This window comes from Festucalex cinctus, chromosome 17, assembly GCF_051991245.1.
Source record: "Festucalex cinctus isolate MCC-2025b chromosome 17, RoL_Fcin_1.0, whole genome shotgun sequence".
Lineage (NCBI taxonomy): Eukaryota > Metazoa > Chordata > Actinopteri > Syngnathiformes > Syngnathidae > Festucalex > Festucalex cinctus.
In genome coordinates, this window is record NC_135427.1 from 10989626 (window position 1) to 11004438 (window position 14813).

At 38.0% G+C, this 14813-nt stretch overlaps 2 protein-coding genes across 2 annotated transcripts in view; both read left to right on the forward strand.

Moving 5' to 3' along the window:
- Positions 1-5503: 5503 nt before the first annotated feature.
- On the forward strand, positions 5504-9895 carry LOC144005256 (ras-related protein Rab-5C-like). The gene is made up of 6 exons (XM_077503307.1): positions 5504-5651; positions 6660-6952; positions 7156-7307; positions 8618-8740; positions 8810-8903; positions 9148-9895. The coding sequence occupies exons 2-6, from the start codon at positions 6775-6777 to the stop codon at positions 9282-9284; spliced, it is 684 nt and encodes a 227-aa protein (XP_077359433.1). The 5' UTR covers positions 5504-5651; positions 6660-6774; the 3' UTR covers positions 9285-9895.
- Positions 9896-14658: 4763 nt separating this feature from the next.
- The window catches only part of LOC144005428 (zinc finger protein 385C-like), a 35712-nt gene continuing 35557 nt past the window's right edge, over positions 14659-14813 (forward strand). The window contains exon 1 of the mRNA XM_077503586.1: positions 14659-14753. Coding sequence (XP_077359712.1) covers positions 14711-14753 — 43 coding nt within the window. The 5' untranslated portion in view covers positions 14659-14710. The remainder of the gene's footprint in view (positions 14754-14813) is intronic.

The window sequence follows — 14813 nt, forward strand, 5'->3', positions numbered from 1 at the left end:
AAAAAAAAAAAAATAAAGCACAATATTGTGCTTTTGTACATAACAGCAATGCATATAAATCATCTACAATCTCTAATAACAATATTGAGGCACATTGATCGCTTCACAAGCAAATTGGGTTCCCCTTCATCTGACAATTTGCATACATTTTAAACATAGAAGGCCAAAACATCCCTAATGAAAATTAAATTGCACTAATAAACCAGCCACTAGAGGGTGCTAGAACTGCACAAATGGAAATCAACCTGACTTTTTTAACAGATGTGTTCCTTTTAAATATTGTGAACATGACGACGACGATATTGTGGCAGTTTTAATTTCACGATATCACGATATTGCCCTTATCGTGACATCCCTACTAGTCATGACAGTACACTTTATAAAAACAGAATATTACATTTCCTTTGTCTTCACACAATGCTTTTTCTTTGATTAAAAAAAAATGTAAATATTAACTTTGTCACAGAAGAAATTAATAATATAATAATAAAAGCTGAATCGTCAGATATTCATCTTTGGACGTCAACGTCCGACAGCAACAATAAACGAATTGTCCTTACTCCACACGAGTGAAGAAAGTGTTTTATTTGCTGTGCGCGCATGGAATGTTAAACGAGTCGCCTCTGCGCTCTGCTTGAGGCTGAGAAGAACCACCAAGGTGGAAGAGTGATGGCTTCAGCCTCCTGCCTGCCATAATCTCTTAATAAGGCCTTGCTTCAATTCAGTTTAATGGAATTTAGAAGCAAATAACCCCAGTGCTGTCGCTGCCTAATGGCAGAAAAAAAAGAGTGCTAAGTCTCTCTGTCGATAGCAAGGCCGCCTTTCCTTTACGGTGACTGTTTGAGATAATTGGGAGCGGGGAAAAAAGTGAGAAATATAATGGCAGCTTTGCTCTTCAAAGAGAGTGTTTTAATCATATTTAATAACCGAAAATGCACTATACATCAAAAGCCGACTTGGGTGTGTTGGACCGGACGACTGCCAGTGTCATTAATGAATTCGGATGTTCAACCGAGACCGACATATTTTGTCTTGTCCCACCAATATGTACGCTGACACATTTATGGCGGTAGGAGAATGCGCGTTACAACCTTGAAAGCGCCGACTTTGACACATGTGACCAGACATGGATGAAGAATGGATTGATGGATTTGAGTTGAGGGAACAAACTTTTTTTTATACTTGTGAATATTTTGAACTCAATCAGTGCAAGCTGGGCATCGGTGGTCAGAAGAGGAGGTTAGAGGCCGGCGCGTTTAATCACGGCAGTTGCTCTCCCGTCGCCTTGGCAACCGTGTGAAACTCTAGTCCCACTCAAGATTTTATTTTTTTGTACTGGATGCCCCCACTGAAAGGGACAAAACTATGTTTACTTATTCATCACACGCACACCTGGACACAGACACCCATTTGGACAGCAGGTTGCTGCAGTAACAGTGTCACTTTGACTCCACACACTCGCCCACGCTTTCCTCCTCCTGCTCGCCCCCCCTTCCGACACCTGCTTTTGTAATCCCGTGTCCACGTTGACGACGCGTTCCGTGCGCTTGGACTGCAGTTCAAAAAGAAAGATGGGAAAAGCAAAACAGATGTCTGAGTTTAACTCATTCACTGCCAGTCCAGGACAAAAAAAAAATCTTTGACGTCTAAAACCGTCTATGGCAGTGAATGTGTTAAAGTTGGATGTCCGCATGTTTTGAATATTCTTGGAGACTACACAAAAGTTGTTGTTTTTTAAAACTATGTGTAGTAAACGCTGCAATTTACTGTTGTTGCTTTAATACCAAGTTGATGCATAACGAAAAAGCTTTTTTTGCACATTGTTTTATTGCGTGTGCAGGAAAAAAATGAATCTTTGACGTCTAAAGCCGTCTATGGCAGTGAATGTGTTAAACATGCACTAGATGCATGTTCCCACGCTATATTGTGGATTTGCTGTCGTATTAACAAAATGTCAGACATGTAGATTTAAGTGTTAGTTTTACAACACTAAAATGACCTTTTATATCATATATTTATGTTACATATACATCTATTATTTTGAGAAATTAAAAACAGCATTTTTTTTGTTACATTATACGCAATCTACTTTATTTTTGCACAACATGTAGAATATTTACTACATTAAAAATGTGTGCAATTTTAAAGGGATACTTAACTTATTTAGCCCATTATAGCAATAAAAAGTTAATATTTTGTCTATAATTAATTTGATACTTTCATTATTTTTCACGTACAATTAGTACCTTTAAAAACACATTTTACAACTTGCTGTTTTGCAACCTGTTTTCTAGGTTTGGTCATGTGACATTCACAAGCTGAGCTGTGATTGGTTACCTGAGCCCTTGTGATGTCATTTTCAGTCGACAGCAAGTTGCAAAATGTGTTTTTAAAGGTACTAATTGTACATGAAAAATAAGGAAAATATCCAATTTATTATAGGCACAATATTACTGTTTGACTGCCAAAAATGGCTAAATAAGTCAAGTATCCCTTTAAGATTAGATAGATAAATAAATAAATAAATAAATAAATAAATAAATAAATAAATAAATACTTTTACAGCACTAAAATGACCTTTATATATATATTTATTAGGGGTGTTAAAAAAAAATCGATTCGGCGATATATCGCGATACTACATCGCGCTTCTCGAATCGATTCAATAATCGGCAGAATCGATTTTTTTTTTTTTTTTTTTTTTTTTTTTTTTTTTTTTTTTTAAGATTCACACCTTGAGCATGGAAGAATGTTATATGAACGGCACATTAAGCCTTAATATTTTGATTTTAATGCTGTTCAAACATGAAACAGATTACAACCTCTATAAGACTGAAATTTCAGATAAATAAATAATACATTTTCATATAAATCTTACACTCTACAAGCTTACTGATTAGTATTTTCTAAATATGAATGAAAAAAAATCGCAACAATCGACTTATAAATTCGTATCGGGATTAATCGGTATCGAATCGAATCGTGACCTGTGAATCGTGATACGAATCGAATCGTCAGGTACTAGGCAATTCACACCCCTAATATTTATGTTATCCATGCATCCATCCATTTTCTTGACCGCTTATTCCTCACAAGGGTCAAGGGGGGTGCTGGAGCCTATCTCAGCTGGCTTTGGGCAGTAGGCGGGGTACGCCCTTAACTGGTTGCCAGCCAATCGCAGATATTTGTTATATATACATATATTAATATTTTGAGAAATTAAAAACAGCATTTTTTTGTTACATTATACGCAATCTACTTTATTTTTACACAAAATTGAGAATATTTGCTACATTAAGAAATGTGTGCAATGTTAAGATTAGGTAAATAAATAAATAAATAAAATTAAAATGTTTCTTCTGCTTTGATTATTTTTAGTAAGTCACTGTGTGCGCCATCGCTGATGAGCTATTTTTAGAACAGACCCATGTGCTACTCATATTGTCATTGGGGCTTACTAGAATACACTGGTACCATGTTTTTTTCCCCCCCTCTATTTTTAAACAACAATACACATTAATCAGATCAGACATCTGTGCAACTGTAGCTGTTTCTCGTTCTCCTCTGCGATTATTGAGAATAATTAAAAAAAAAAAAAAAAAAAAGTTAATTGGAGCCAATTGAATTCAACATGGCGGCTGTTTGCGCAACTGTGCATTGCTTCAGAGTCCCCTCAAAAAAGAAGAGACGGGATCATAACCGGTGACATCCTGTATTAGCAATTATTGAAACCTTGACTTTGAAAAACAACAGTAAACCGTCTAACCGGTAATTTAGAATGTGTGCCGTAACACTACACAAGATGCAGGTCTTAAAACAAACAAAGCACACGCTTATAGAGATGTACTGATTTGAATTCTGAGCGCCTTCTTACTGAACACTGGACTTGAAGGTGACACTTAGCACGAAGCAACTCAACACCGCAGCAACTCGGGCCTAAAAATCCAGCAAGAAGCAAGTGGAGGTCAAAGGTCTCTTTGCATTAATGAGCTTTCAAAATGTGCTCCTAATTGGACCATAATAGGGAATTGTGTGAGGAAATAAGATCATAATAACATGTCCAAGATGTAAAACTTCATCACATGTTTTACGTTGAACGCTTAATATGACACACATGTTATGTGGAAACTGGTACAGGCAGAGCTGTTGCTTATTAAAGACTGTTTGCATATGAAGCTTTGAATGAAGCCTTATGCATGTTTTATCCAATGATTGTTTATTGCAGCATTCCTCACTTCCTTCATCATCACTAAAACCTCGATTCTAACTTGTCCCTTGCCTCTATTAAAACACACAAACTCCAAAAACTACAACCACAACAATCAACACAATATTCATCGTTTCATGGTGACTAAAAGGATCGCTGTGATGTTGTCGTGCAAACGGAGACCCACTGAGTGATATTCACCTCAGGGTCCAACGTGATCTTTGCTCTGTTGTTCCGTCACCCTCCCACGAGTGCTCCAGTGGCATTTCAGAAGCTCGGCCTCCGCATGCATCCAGCCTGGTGGCTCCAAAATCAAAGTCTCCCCTCCTGAGGTGAACTTTATTAATATTCCCAGCTAGCCCCCCCCCCCCCCCCCCCCCCCTCCCCCCCCCATACAAGTCTTTGCTGGCCTGGTCGCTATGATGAGGTGAAAGCCCACCTAGCGTCTAATTCGATTGTCATTTAAACAACCAATGTTTCACACCAGTCATGCAAATTTAACTGGGTCAGTCACTGCATTACGTGAAAAGATGCTTAAAAATATTTGTGAGTTCCAAGGCATAAAAGCAGTCCACAACCAAAAATATGCAAACAATTTGGATTTATGATGTGGAAGTTTTCCCAGGCATTTTGGCCCAGAAATTTATTGCAGACACCTGGTGAAAAACACGATTCTGTGCCCAATCCACATTCAGAAATTTCAGAAAGTTTTTTTTTTGTTTTTTTTAACATACTGGAGCTGCTATAGTAATTTAATTTTATGACAGTAAGTTGATTCAAATATCTTCCTGCCGAGCATTGCCACCTGGTGGCAAAAAATAGGTGGCTTTCAGATAGGTGGCTATTTTTTTTTTTTGCACAAATCTCTTTTCTGTTTGTGGATTACCTGGTGGTAAAAATAAATAAATAAATAAATACTTTTTTTTTTTAAAGAGACACTAAGGATAAAGGGCTTTATTTTATGGATGACATTAAACTGGTTATAGTAATACATAAGACAAAGGTGTTTATTTGGCAATAAATTTAATACGTTGGAATGTTTAAACATAAAATTTCTTCTTTACTATGCAATAATTGATGGCGAGGAAGGAATTGATCTCCATTTAATTTAAATAATTTCAATTCTTGTATTTTAATGTTTTCGTATTATTTTATGTTCTTGAATGATTCATTTAATAATTACAAAACTTTCGATGCCAAATTATTTATCAACAGCTTGAAATTAAATATTTGCAATGACCAAACTCACCAGTTAGGGGCAGTAGCGTACAAGGGGCGCACAGTCTGGGAAAATTTAGCCGATCCAGAGGAAGAGGTTACACAAGGCGGAAGTGCAACATTATTGTTGTGCCTGTCAACACTTGGCCATAAGAAAAGGATTAAAACTCTTGCCACGTAGGTCTGACATGGTCGTTGCTGAATTTTGACCGAGCTTTCGTTACTGGTAAGAACTTTGGCGCGGTGATAGTTTTATTTCGGGTGAACTTTTGGTGTCAGACGACAGGTAGTAGGGCTGCTAACAGGATTTAGCCTCGCGGCTAACTGACAGTGTTGTTTTGACACAACCTCGACTGATCAGAAGGTAAATAACAGACTGGTTCGCTATTTAAATGCCTTTATTTGGTAACGTTTGTATTTCTTTGTGACTGGGATGTCATTTTTTTTAGGCTAAAATAGAGGAGGCGTCGTTTCCAAAATGATTGAGGAAATAAATTGGAAGAATAAGCAACACTGTGGAAAACCAGGCTTGGCCCTCGATAGAGCGTTCGTGCCATTTGAGTTGGAATTTGGAGTACAGGAAATTCTTTTTAGCGTCAAAGTAAAACGTAAAAAAACTCAACATCAAACAAATAACCCCCCCCCCCACAAAAAAAAAAAAAAAAAAAAGGAAACAATGTTAACAATGGCCATCTAGGTAACCAGGGCCAAGCAATCGAAATGTATTATCATGTTCGTCCAAAAAACAGCACAAATTAATTTGCATTCCACTGGTCACGTGACACTGACAGTGGAAGGATCGCTAGCTGGCAAGTTGATGTAAATTTACATAATTGATCAATTGTGATGCAAATTTTGGTGACATCTTAAAATTTTTCCATGTCAAATTCGTATTTTTTAATGGCATATTTGACACAAATATACTTAACAATGATACCTCAATTTACAAGTCTGCTAGCTTAATGCTAACACACAATGCAAAACCCCCATAGATGGATTGCTAAAGGTATTCTTTATCCTGTTTTTTTTTGTCATCAAATATTAGTATGTTTGTTTTGTAATTAGAGCTGCAACTAATGATTATTTTAGTAATTGATTAATCTGTTGATTATTTTGTTGATTAATTGATTAATCTGATTTTTAAAAAACAAGCTTTAATGGTAATTGTAGGGAGAAAGGAAATAACCAGATTTTTTTTTTTGATTTTTTTTTCTCCTGCACGTGAAACATGCAGCAGCTTCTGGAGTCTGATCGTCGACTTCGCTCACCACCAGTGCCTGAGTCGCCAGTCTGGTTTCATTCCAGCCCGGGGCCGCCCCATCCGTAAACATCCTCATCCATCTGTGTCAATGGCGGGACGCGGCGGCGGCAGCAGCGGCGCGAGCAGGCCCAACGGCGCGGCGGCGGCCAACAAGAGCTTCCAGTTCAAGCTGGTGCTGCTGGGGGAGTCGGCGGTGGGGAAGTCCAGTCTGGTGCTGCGATTTGTCAAAGGCCAGTTCCACGAATTCCAGGAGAGCACCATTGGAGGTAAGATCACAAGCTGCTTTCTTTACTGTCCTGGTCAGGGTTGTAATACTTTGGGATTTTAGGATGGTTCTTTTTGACGTTTGTTAGATTGCTGTCTATGTGACTAAATAAAAAAAAAAAAAATTAAAATATTTTTCTGCAAAGTTATGTGTAATGATGTTATCTCCACATACTGTAGTGACGTGTGTACTTTGTCTTCTTAGCGGCCTTCCTGACTCAGACGGTCAATCTGGAAGACGTCACAGTCAAGTTTGAGATCTGGGACACGGCGGGCCAGGAGCGCTACCACAGCCTGGCGCCCATGTACTACCGAGGCGCTCAGGCCGCCATCGTGGTCTACGACATCACCAACACGGTGAGACGCACTTTTGGCGCCTGTTTGCACGCTCTTTGTCCAAATATGTTATTGGAAGACAGAATTCAACACAGCGAGTTAAACATGCTCAAACGCTCACAATTATGCATAATAATAATAATAATAATAATAATAATAATAATATAGTAAAATATTGTGGTGGTGGTTTTTGGGGGCTGGAATGGATTCATTTAACTCATTCATACCCAAAAACGGATAAACACGTTTTTTAATACTTTGTCCTTCACTACCAAAAACGTATTTACACATTTTTTTCCTATATTTTTTGCAAGAGCATACAGAAGGCTTTGATGCAGCTTCTGACTTGAGGTGGCTTAAAGCAATGGTAGTTATTATAAAAAACGACTAGCAGGTGGCATCAGAGTATAAGAGTTCAGCCAGGGTCATGTTGCAACGAGCTCTTTTTGCCAGTGTTTTCACCAGGAGTGTGAATCATGATGAAACTTGGCTTTATTCAAGTTCTAATGGCTGCAAAACACAAAGAGATACACATCAACCTTTCTTTAATGATGAAAGAAGAGACTCTAATCTTTCTTTTGGTAGGTTCCATGTTTTTATAGCAATAGAACGCAATATTCTGTGGGCCTTACAAAATCAGTCAAAAAGCAGTAAAAACAGCCATGAGCAAAGGGTGTTGCTTCAGTGAAAAGGGCTGCGAGTGATTAATTAATTAATTCATTCATTCATTCATTTTAGACATGACCGATTAATTGGCTAGTCAAATATTTTTGCAGATATTTATTTATTTTCTCACATAATGAAATAAAGACACCATGACATTCTAACACTCCCCAAATAATCAGCAAAATTTGGCCAATTTTTATTTATTTATTTTTTCTCCCTTCTATGTTGTAAAGTTGCCAAAGACATTCTTCCGGTAATTCATATTAACCCTAATCCCTATTAGAGATGAAAATAATAGTAATAATAATAATAATAATAATAATAATATATTTTTTAATTCATGTATATGTTTTGTTTATTTCGTAAGTGGAATTTTATTCTGCCAAATAATGAGCCTTAAAAAAAATCCATATTGGTTAAATTTATGAAATTATAAATTGAATTACGACCTTGGCCACTGAACAAAAACGAAGTCAAACCAATTCTAGTCATCACTGTATTTTTACCTCTCTTCACCTGCTCACAAATCCAGAAAAAAAGCTCGTCGACTCACGCCTCATATCCGGAAAAACTTGTGAGGGCACTCGGAACTTACGGTACCGGCTGACTACTGCATTTCGTGCTATGAGTGACAACAATTGCAAGTAAAGCTTGTCGGCCCTCAGGACACGTTTGCGCGCGCCAAAAACTGGGTGAAGGAGTTGCAGAGACAAGCCAACCCCAACATCGTGATTGCTCTGGCCGGCAACAAGGCCGACATCGCCGACAAGAGAGCGGTGGAGCATCAGGTATGAAGAGGAGCCGGACAAGTTTTGTGCGGACAAACGTCTTTGACACGAACAACATCTTGTCTTCAGGAGGCGCAAGAATACGCTGATGAAAACGGGCTCCTCTTCATGGAAACATCAGCCAAGACCGCCCTCAATGTCAATGATATTTTTGTAGCAATTGGTAAGTCTTTTTTTTTTTTTTTTTTTTTTTTTTTATGTGATAAGGGGTGAGTACTGAGTAGTATTTCTGAAAAGTATTTGCAGTTAACCGCAAACCGAAAAGAAGCTTGCAATTTTGCATAGATTCTGCTTTTTTGTTGCTTCGGAAGTTAAAAAAAAAAAAAAAAAAAAGTTGGCAAATTTCTTATGTAAAACGACTGATCTGGGTTTGTTTTGTAAACTGCATCCCGTTTTTATCCGCTCAGCCAACAAGCTACCAAAGAACGAGCCTCAGGCGGGCGCCGGCCAAGCGGGCCGGGCCGGCACCGGCGTGAATCTGCACGACGGCGCCTCCCAGAGCCGCAGCAGCCGCTGCTGTAGCGGCGCCATCGGCGGCAACTAGAGCCCTCGCGAGGACAACACTTCAAGAAAAGAAACACTGGAGGACAGGCAGAGCCCCTTCGCCTCCCCCCTCCTCTTCCTCCTCCTCCTCCTCCTCCTCCTCGTTTGCTCTAATTGAGATTGTCTGGATCCTTTTTTTTTTTTTTTTTTTTTTTTTTTAATGAAAGACAAGAATCACAAGCTAAGTGGGATGATCCTTTCTGACTGGTTTCCTTCCATCTATCTACCTCCCTCCTCATCTTCATCACTTCCTGTTTCCAAACTGTCTTCAATTATTTTTTTTTTGTTTTTGTTTTTTTTTGGTGGATGATTTTTTTTCTCTTCCCATATTCGCGTGGGTACATTGTGTGTATATTATGTATGTTTATGTGTATATAAAAACACAGTATATATATTTATATACACACATGAATACTATATATATTATATACTGTATACATACCGTGTGTAGTAGCTTTCATTGACTTCCCTTTTCAGCAATCACCAGAAAATAGACAATTTTTTTCCACGAGTGTTAGTCTTAATGAAGGTTGACGTCATCATCGTTGATTTGAATGAGAATGGTGGAAATAAGGTGTACACATTAAATATAATAAAGCTCTTGCAAGACAATTTATTATGGTTTGTCATTTTATGCTGCTAAGTCACAAGTGGGTATGAAAAGTCAATGCACCCTTGTTCACATACAAGGATTTTGTGATGGGGGTGAAAACAGGAGCAAGATCATTTTTATATCTTTGTTTTTGAACTAATAGTGTGGCCAACCTATTTTTACTTCTCCTTTCTAAAAAAAATGTTTGATTTTTTCAATTGAATTAAGTTGTGGGTCATATTAATGTTGGGAAAAGTAAATGATTTTTCTTATCCACATTTTTTTGCCATCACAAAAACAGGAATTTAAACATGGGTGTGTAGACTTTTGTAAAAGCTATTAAAAGAGTTACTTAAAGATGTTTTGGGGGGAAAAAATGTAGTACAGAGCATCTTTGACCACTAGATGGCAGCATCTCACTGGAATCCAGGAAGTTGTGTAGTACAGCCTAAAAATAATAAATATTAGGATAATATTGCTTACATTAAGTACAGAAAAAAATACATTTCTCCCAGGAAAATATGGAACAAATCTGAGCAATGTTTTAAGTTATCTTTTTAGATAATTTGAAGATGAATAACTGAAATGTAATATTACATTTTTTTTCATTTGATTTTAAACATGAAAGTGAACATCTTGTATTTAAATTGTTAATATTTATTCATATTTAAACCAAAGGAAAAGATATTAAAAAGGTTGCTTAGAATAACTAAATATGCATTTGTCAGAAGCGTGTTTTTTTTGTGTGTGTGTGTGTGTTGACATGAACCTGAGCTTTATTTATTTTTTAAATAGTGTAATTTTTAAATTATTGTCATAAAAATTTTGTATTAGAATGATTTAGTCACATTATGTTATTTAATGAGTAGCTTTTTCCCCTTCCCTCTTTGACCCTGCAAATATACAATTATCGTCTTATTCTCTGCCATTGAGAGCGACAGACGTCAACTTGACTGGCAGTTATTCGATGCAAATCTATATTTTTTTTTATGTCCATAATAGCTGCAAAATGAAGCACCAACTTGCCGTCCCAATACTTTTTGTGTTTGCTAGTTTCATAAAATGTCTAGAAACGCTTCAGATGTTCACCGTATGACACATCCATCACCAAAATCAAGTCATGTCTCCATGGGAATCATAATGGCTCCGTCGCCACCCCCCCCCCTTTTCCCCGCCATCCCCTGTACTGCAGTGGTTGTGATGATGCATCATCATCATCAACAGACCTTCCACTCGCCTCCAAGATATGCAGCATCGCTGCCAAAGAGCAGGCGGCCCGCTCTGTTCACAGTAAATAATTTCTCATTTGTGGAGCTGTCAATCACCACGTGTCATGGAGAGGAACTCATTTCATGCTTGGCCTGTGTGAATGGCAGCGGCGGCGGAAGACCCGGGAAGAAACCCCATCGCGCCCCTTTTAGCCCGTTCTGTCCTCCGCCGGTCATAATTGTTGTTTGTATCCAATTTTCACAACAAATGAAAGAGGAAAAGTGGCCATAATGGTTGTCATAACAACAAGGTTTTTTTCAGATTAGCACTAAAATGCATTTGAATAACAAACTAGAGAAATGCACCTTCTAATGTATTCTGTTTATCTTTTGGGGGCTCGGAAGAATTGTCAGCGAGTGGCAAGGGCACGAGGACGCAGTTTTGGATTGCACGCCGCGTGCTTCGCAGATAACAATCCCATCAGCGACGTGCTACAATAATTGTCTCTTATCTATAATGAAAGATCGCACAGTGTTGCCACCAAATGGCCTGCATGAGTCAAAAATGGGACGCGTGCAATGTTGAAATGCACAAGAAAGCATCACGTGGCCATTTTGCTCGTTAACTAGCATCCCGAGGCATTTATTAACTGTATCGCCAAGATGACGTTATTTAGACAATAGCATTTTACTGTATAATGTTCTTTTTTTGGCATCATTTTTCCTACAAGAGATGCTCAATTGAGCCCTAACAATGAGCAACAGAGAGACTGGAAGGGTGAAAGAAAGTTGTGAAAAAAGTAAAAAAAGAAAAAAAAACATGCATTCAAAAGTTTAGGGAAGGTCAAAGGTCACTCATATTCCAACGTACTGCAGACAATACCAGTCTTCTATTAAGGGTAAGGCCTTTATTTGTTGGCTGCCTTTATAAGTACACATTTTCAAATTACTAAGAATAATATTATAGATTTTCGTATTATGTTTTATTGCAAATATGCGTTAGTATTCTTCATTTAATTGGTATTTTAAATATGTAGTGCAGTTTGGGGTAAGGTGTTTATTTTTTGTTGTTGCCAAATATGATCAAAGAGTGAGCTTAGGTGGGTCATTTAATTTTAAAATTTTGATGTAAGGTCTTTATTTTTAGATATTTGTGTATGTCTTTCTCAAATAAATTATTTCAAGGTGTGTTGTTGTTTTTTTTTTTGTTATTGCCATATTTCCTCAAATAGCGGCCTTAGGAGGGTCATTTAATTATTTTTATTTTGAGGTAAGGCCTTTAATAGAGTACAAAAGCAATTTTAAGATAATTGTGCATATGTTTCTATATATTTTCTTCAAATAAATTATAAACACCTTACCTTTGTAAGGTGTTTTGTTTTTTGTTTTTACCATATTTCTTGAAATAGTGGCCTTACTTAGGAGTCATTCAATTATTATTTCGAGGTAAGGCCTTTACTAGAGTAAAGCAATTTTAAGGTAATTGTAACCTATGTGCAATACATTTTAATTGAATCATATTTAAGTAGTTTTTACCCCTATATTTTAGAGCAGTGTTAAAGTTCAAACTGCATAATGTTGCAATGGCTTGTATTAATATAGAATATACATATTTTTTTGCAATAAAAGCTCTGTCGTTTGGTGAACACGTAGGTGCACCACTCTGCATATAAATGATGTAAAGTAGTTTTTAGCTACTTGATGTACTAGAGTTTCACAACCACTGCCATATAAAATTGTAAATATTATTTTTTTTATCCAAAGGGGAAATTGTAGGTATTCATTCGAGGCGTGGCGTTGATTTTTACGAGTACCAGGCACGATGTCTGTTAGAGCGGAGGCAACCGTTGCTACAGTGACGGGCTTAATTGAAATGTGTCGTGGGTTCTGCTACTCGTGCGAAGCACGAAGAACAAAAATGTACTTTCATAAGAGCACTTATGCTAATGCTGGTGCCAAGTGCTGCTGCTAAATTCAATGCTAAGAGCGTGCTGATTGGCCTTTCTTCAAATGGAGCAATTGTGTTTTTGGTGTACCTCAAAACAAGTATGGTTTTAGCATTCTCATTGTTCATTTTTAAAAAAATATATATATCCAGAGACGCTTGTCTGTGCTTGTACGCCTGCACATGTTCAACTTTATTTTTAGGGTAAGCTGCCTTAGGCCGAGGTTATGTGCTGACTTCACTAAGAAGGACATAGCTCAAACTCCAAGTATGTTTCCACTGTTCGCCCATCACCAAACGGCTGACAGCTGAGCCGCCACGCACCGAAGCAGGTTAAACTCCTGAATTAATCTCCAGGCATGCGCTTTTTTGAACACAGCCCAGCAATGTTAATAGAAGGAGATGAGGGCCGGGGGGGTTCAAGTGGGTGGGATCAGCCCAGGATGACTGGTGACAGGCCTTCGCACGGCAGACAATAGAAGTGACAGCTGGGGAGGATTTGACGTGTCGGCATCGCACGACTTTTGCTTTTGGCCGCACAACTAATTGATCCTAAGTCAGAGCTGTGTTAGCATTGTTGGAGGGCAGTTAACATACCTGTCAGTGTGGGCTGTAGGATCTGTTTGTTCCATTAAACTGTGTTAATTGATTCCTAACACTCTATTCTCTTCATTTTGTAATGTTTCTCTTGACTCCACTGCTTCCAGTATTAAGGAGATGATTTATTTTTTTTGTCCAATCAGATTTCAACCTATGTGTTACCATGCTATTCTAATCTGCCCAGAGCCTTCAAAAGTATGACAAGCAGACTTTTTCTATAGCCAATCAAATTTCAAATTCATCCTCAGAGGGCCACAACACTGGCCCTTGATGACATCAGCATTACCCCCTCCACTTATTGGTTGATGATGAGTGCAAAACTTGTTATACTCAACTACGAGCTGCATGCCTTACAGTAGTACTTAATAATCAGCATCTCTGGTGAGTATGATTTATTTTAGTCACATTTTATATTTTGTCATGTAATTGTGATAAAAGATTATGCACTGTCCATTTAGAAGTGGTTATTACGTTTACAGGTAGTCTTGCAATCGTGTATACAATTCTGTGTGACATCCACTTGATTTATTCACCTCATCCACAGGTTAAGATGGATTAATTTCCTTTTTTCCCCAAGGAAATAAAAACAAAATGGGAGTATATCTGGTTATATCTGGCAAGATTCTTTCAATTCAGGTTAAGTGGTAGTTGATCACTTTTCTGCCACCTGGATATATCCGTGGCACCTACAGTATTGTTTACAAACACTATATGAAACGGCTTACCTAATAGTAAACAGTTATTATAATCACATTAATATTGATATACGTTGTTTTTGGTTACTTGTTTCCCAAGTAGTCGCTTGTGTAAACAAATGTGTTCGCATTTATTTGCCGTTAACAGGACGGATATGACACATCCAATATGGCAGACGCGCTGACGTATCGCAGCAACGCCGACCCGCTCATGACGTTCCTGACAACGTATGCGCTATAGCTAAGGACGGCGTCGAGCGTGCGGAATCATACGTCGACGTGGCTCCCATATTAGATGTGGCGAAGCGAGCGAGAAAGCGAGAGAGAGAGGGAGAGAGTGAGGAGGAGGCAGATGAGCTCGGGCTCAGTCAGGTCGAGAGCCAGGAAATGGACATCAGCAGCGGTGAAGCTGAGGGGCCACCTCCCGCAGGTAGGAGATACTTTTTTTCCACATTTATACTCTATTACTGTTTATATTTATTTTTTGTAA

Bases quoted from the DNA above. Each gene is read 5' to 3' on its own strand.
- LOC144005256 (XM_077503307.1), top strand. From the start codon at position 6,775: ATGGCGGGACGCGGCGGCGGCAGCAGCGGCGCGAGCAGGCCCAACGGC. The intron at 7,308-8,617 runs GTGAGACGCACT...GTCGGCCCTCAG, and splicing joins TCTACGACATCACCAACACG to GACACGTTTGCGCGCGCCAA. The intron at 8,741-8,809 runs GTATGAAGAGGA...TCTTGTCTTCAG, and splicing joins AGAGAGCGGTGGAGCATCAG to GAGGCGCAAGAATACGCTGA.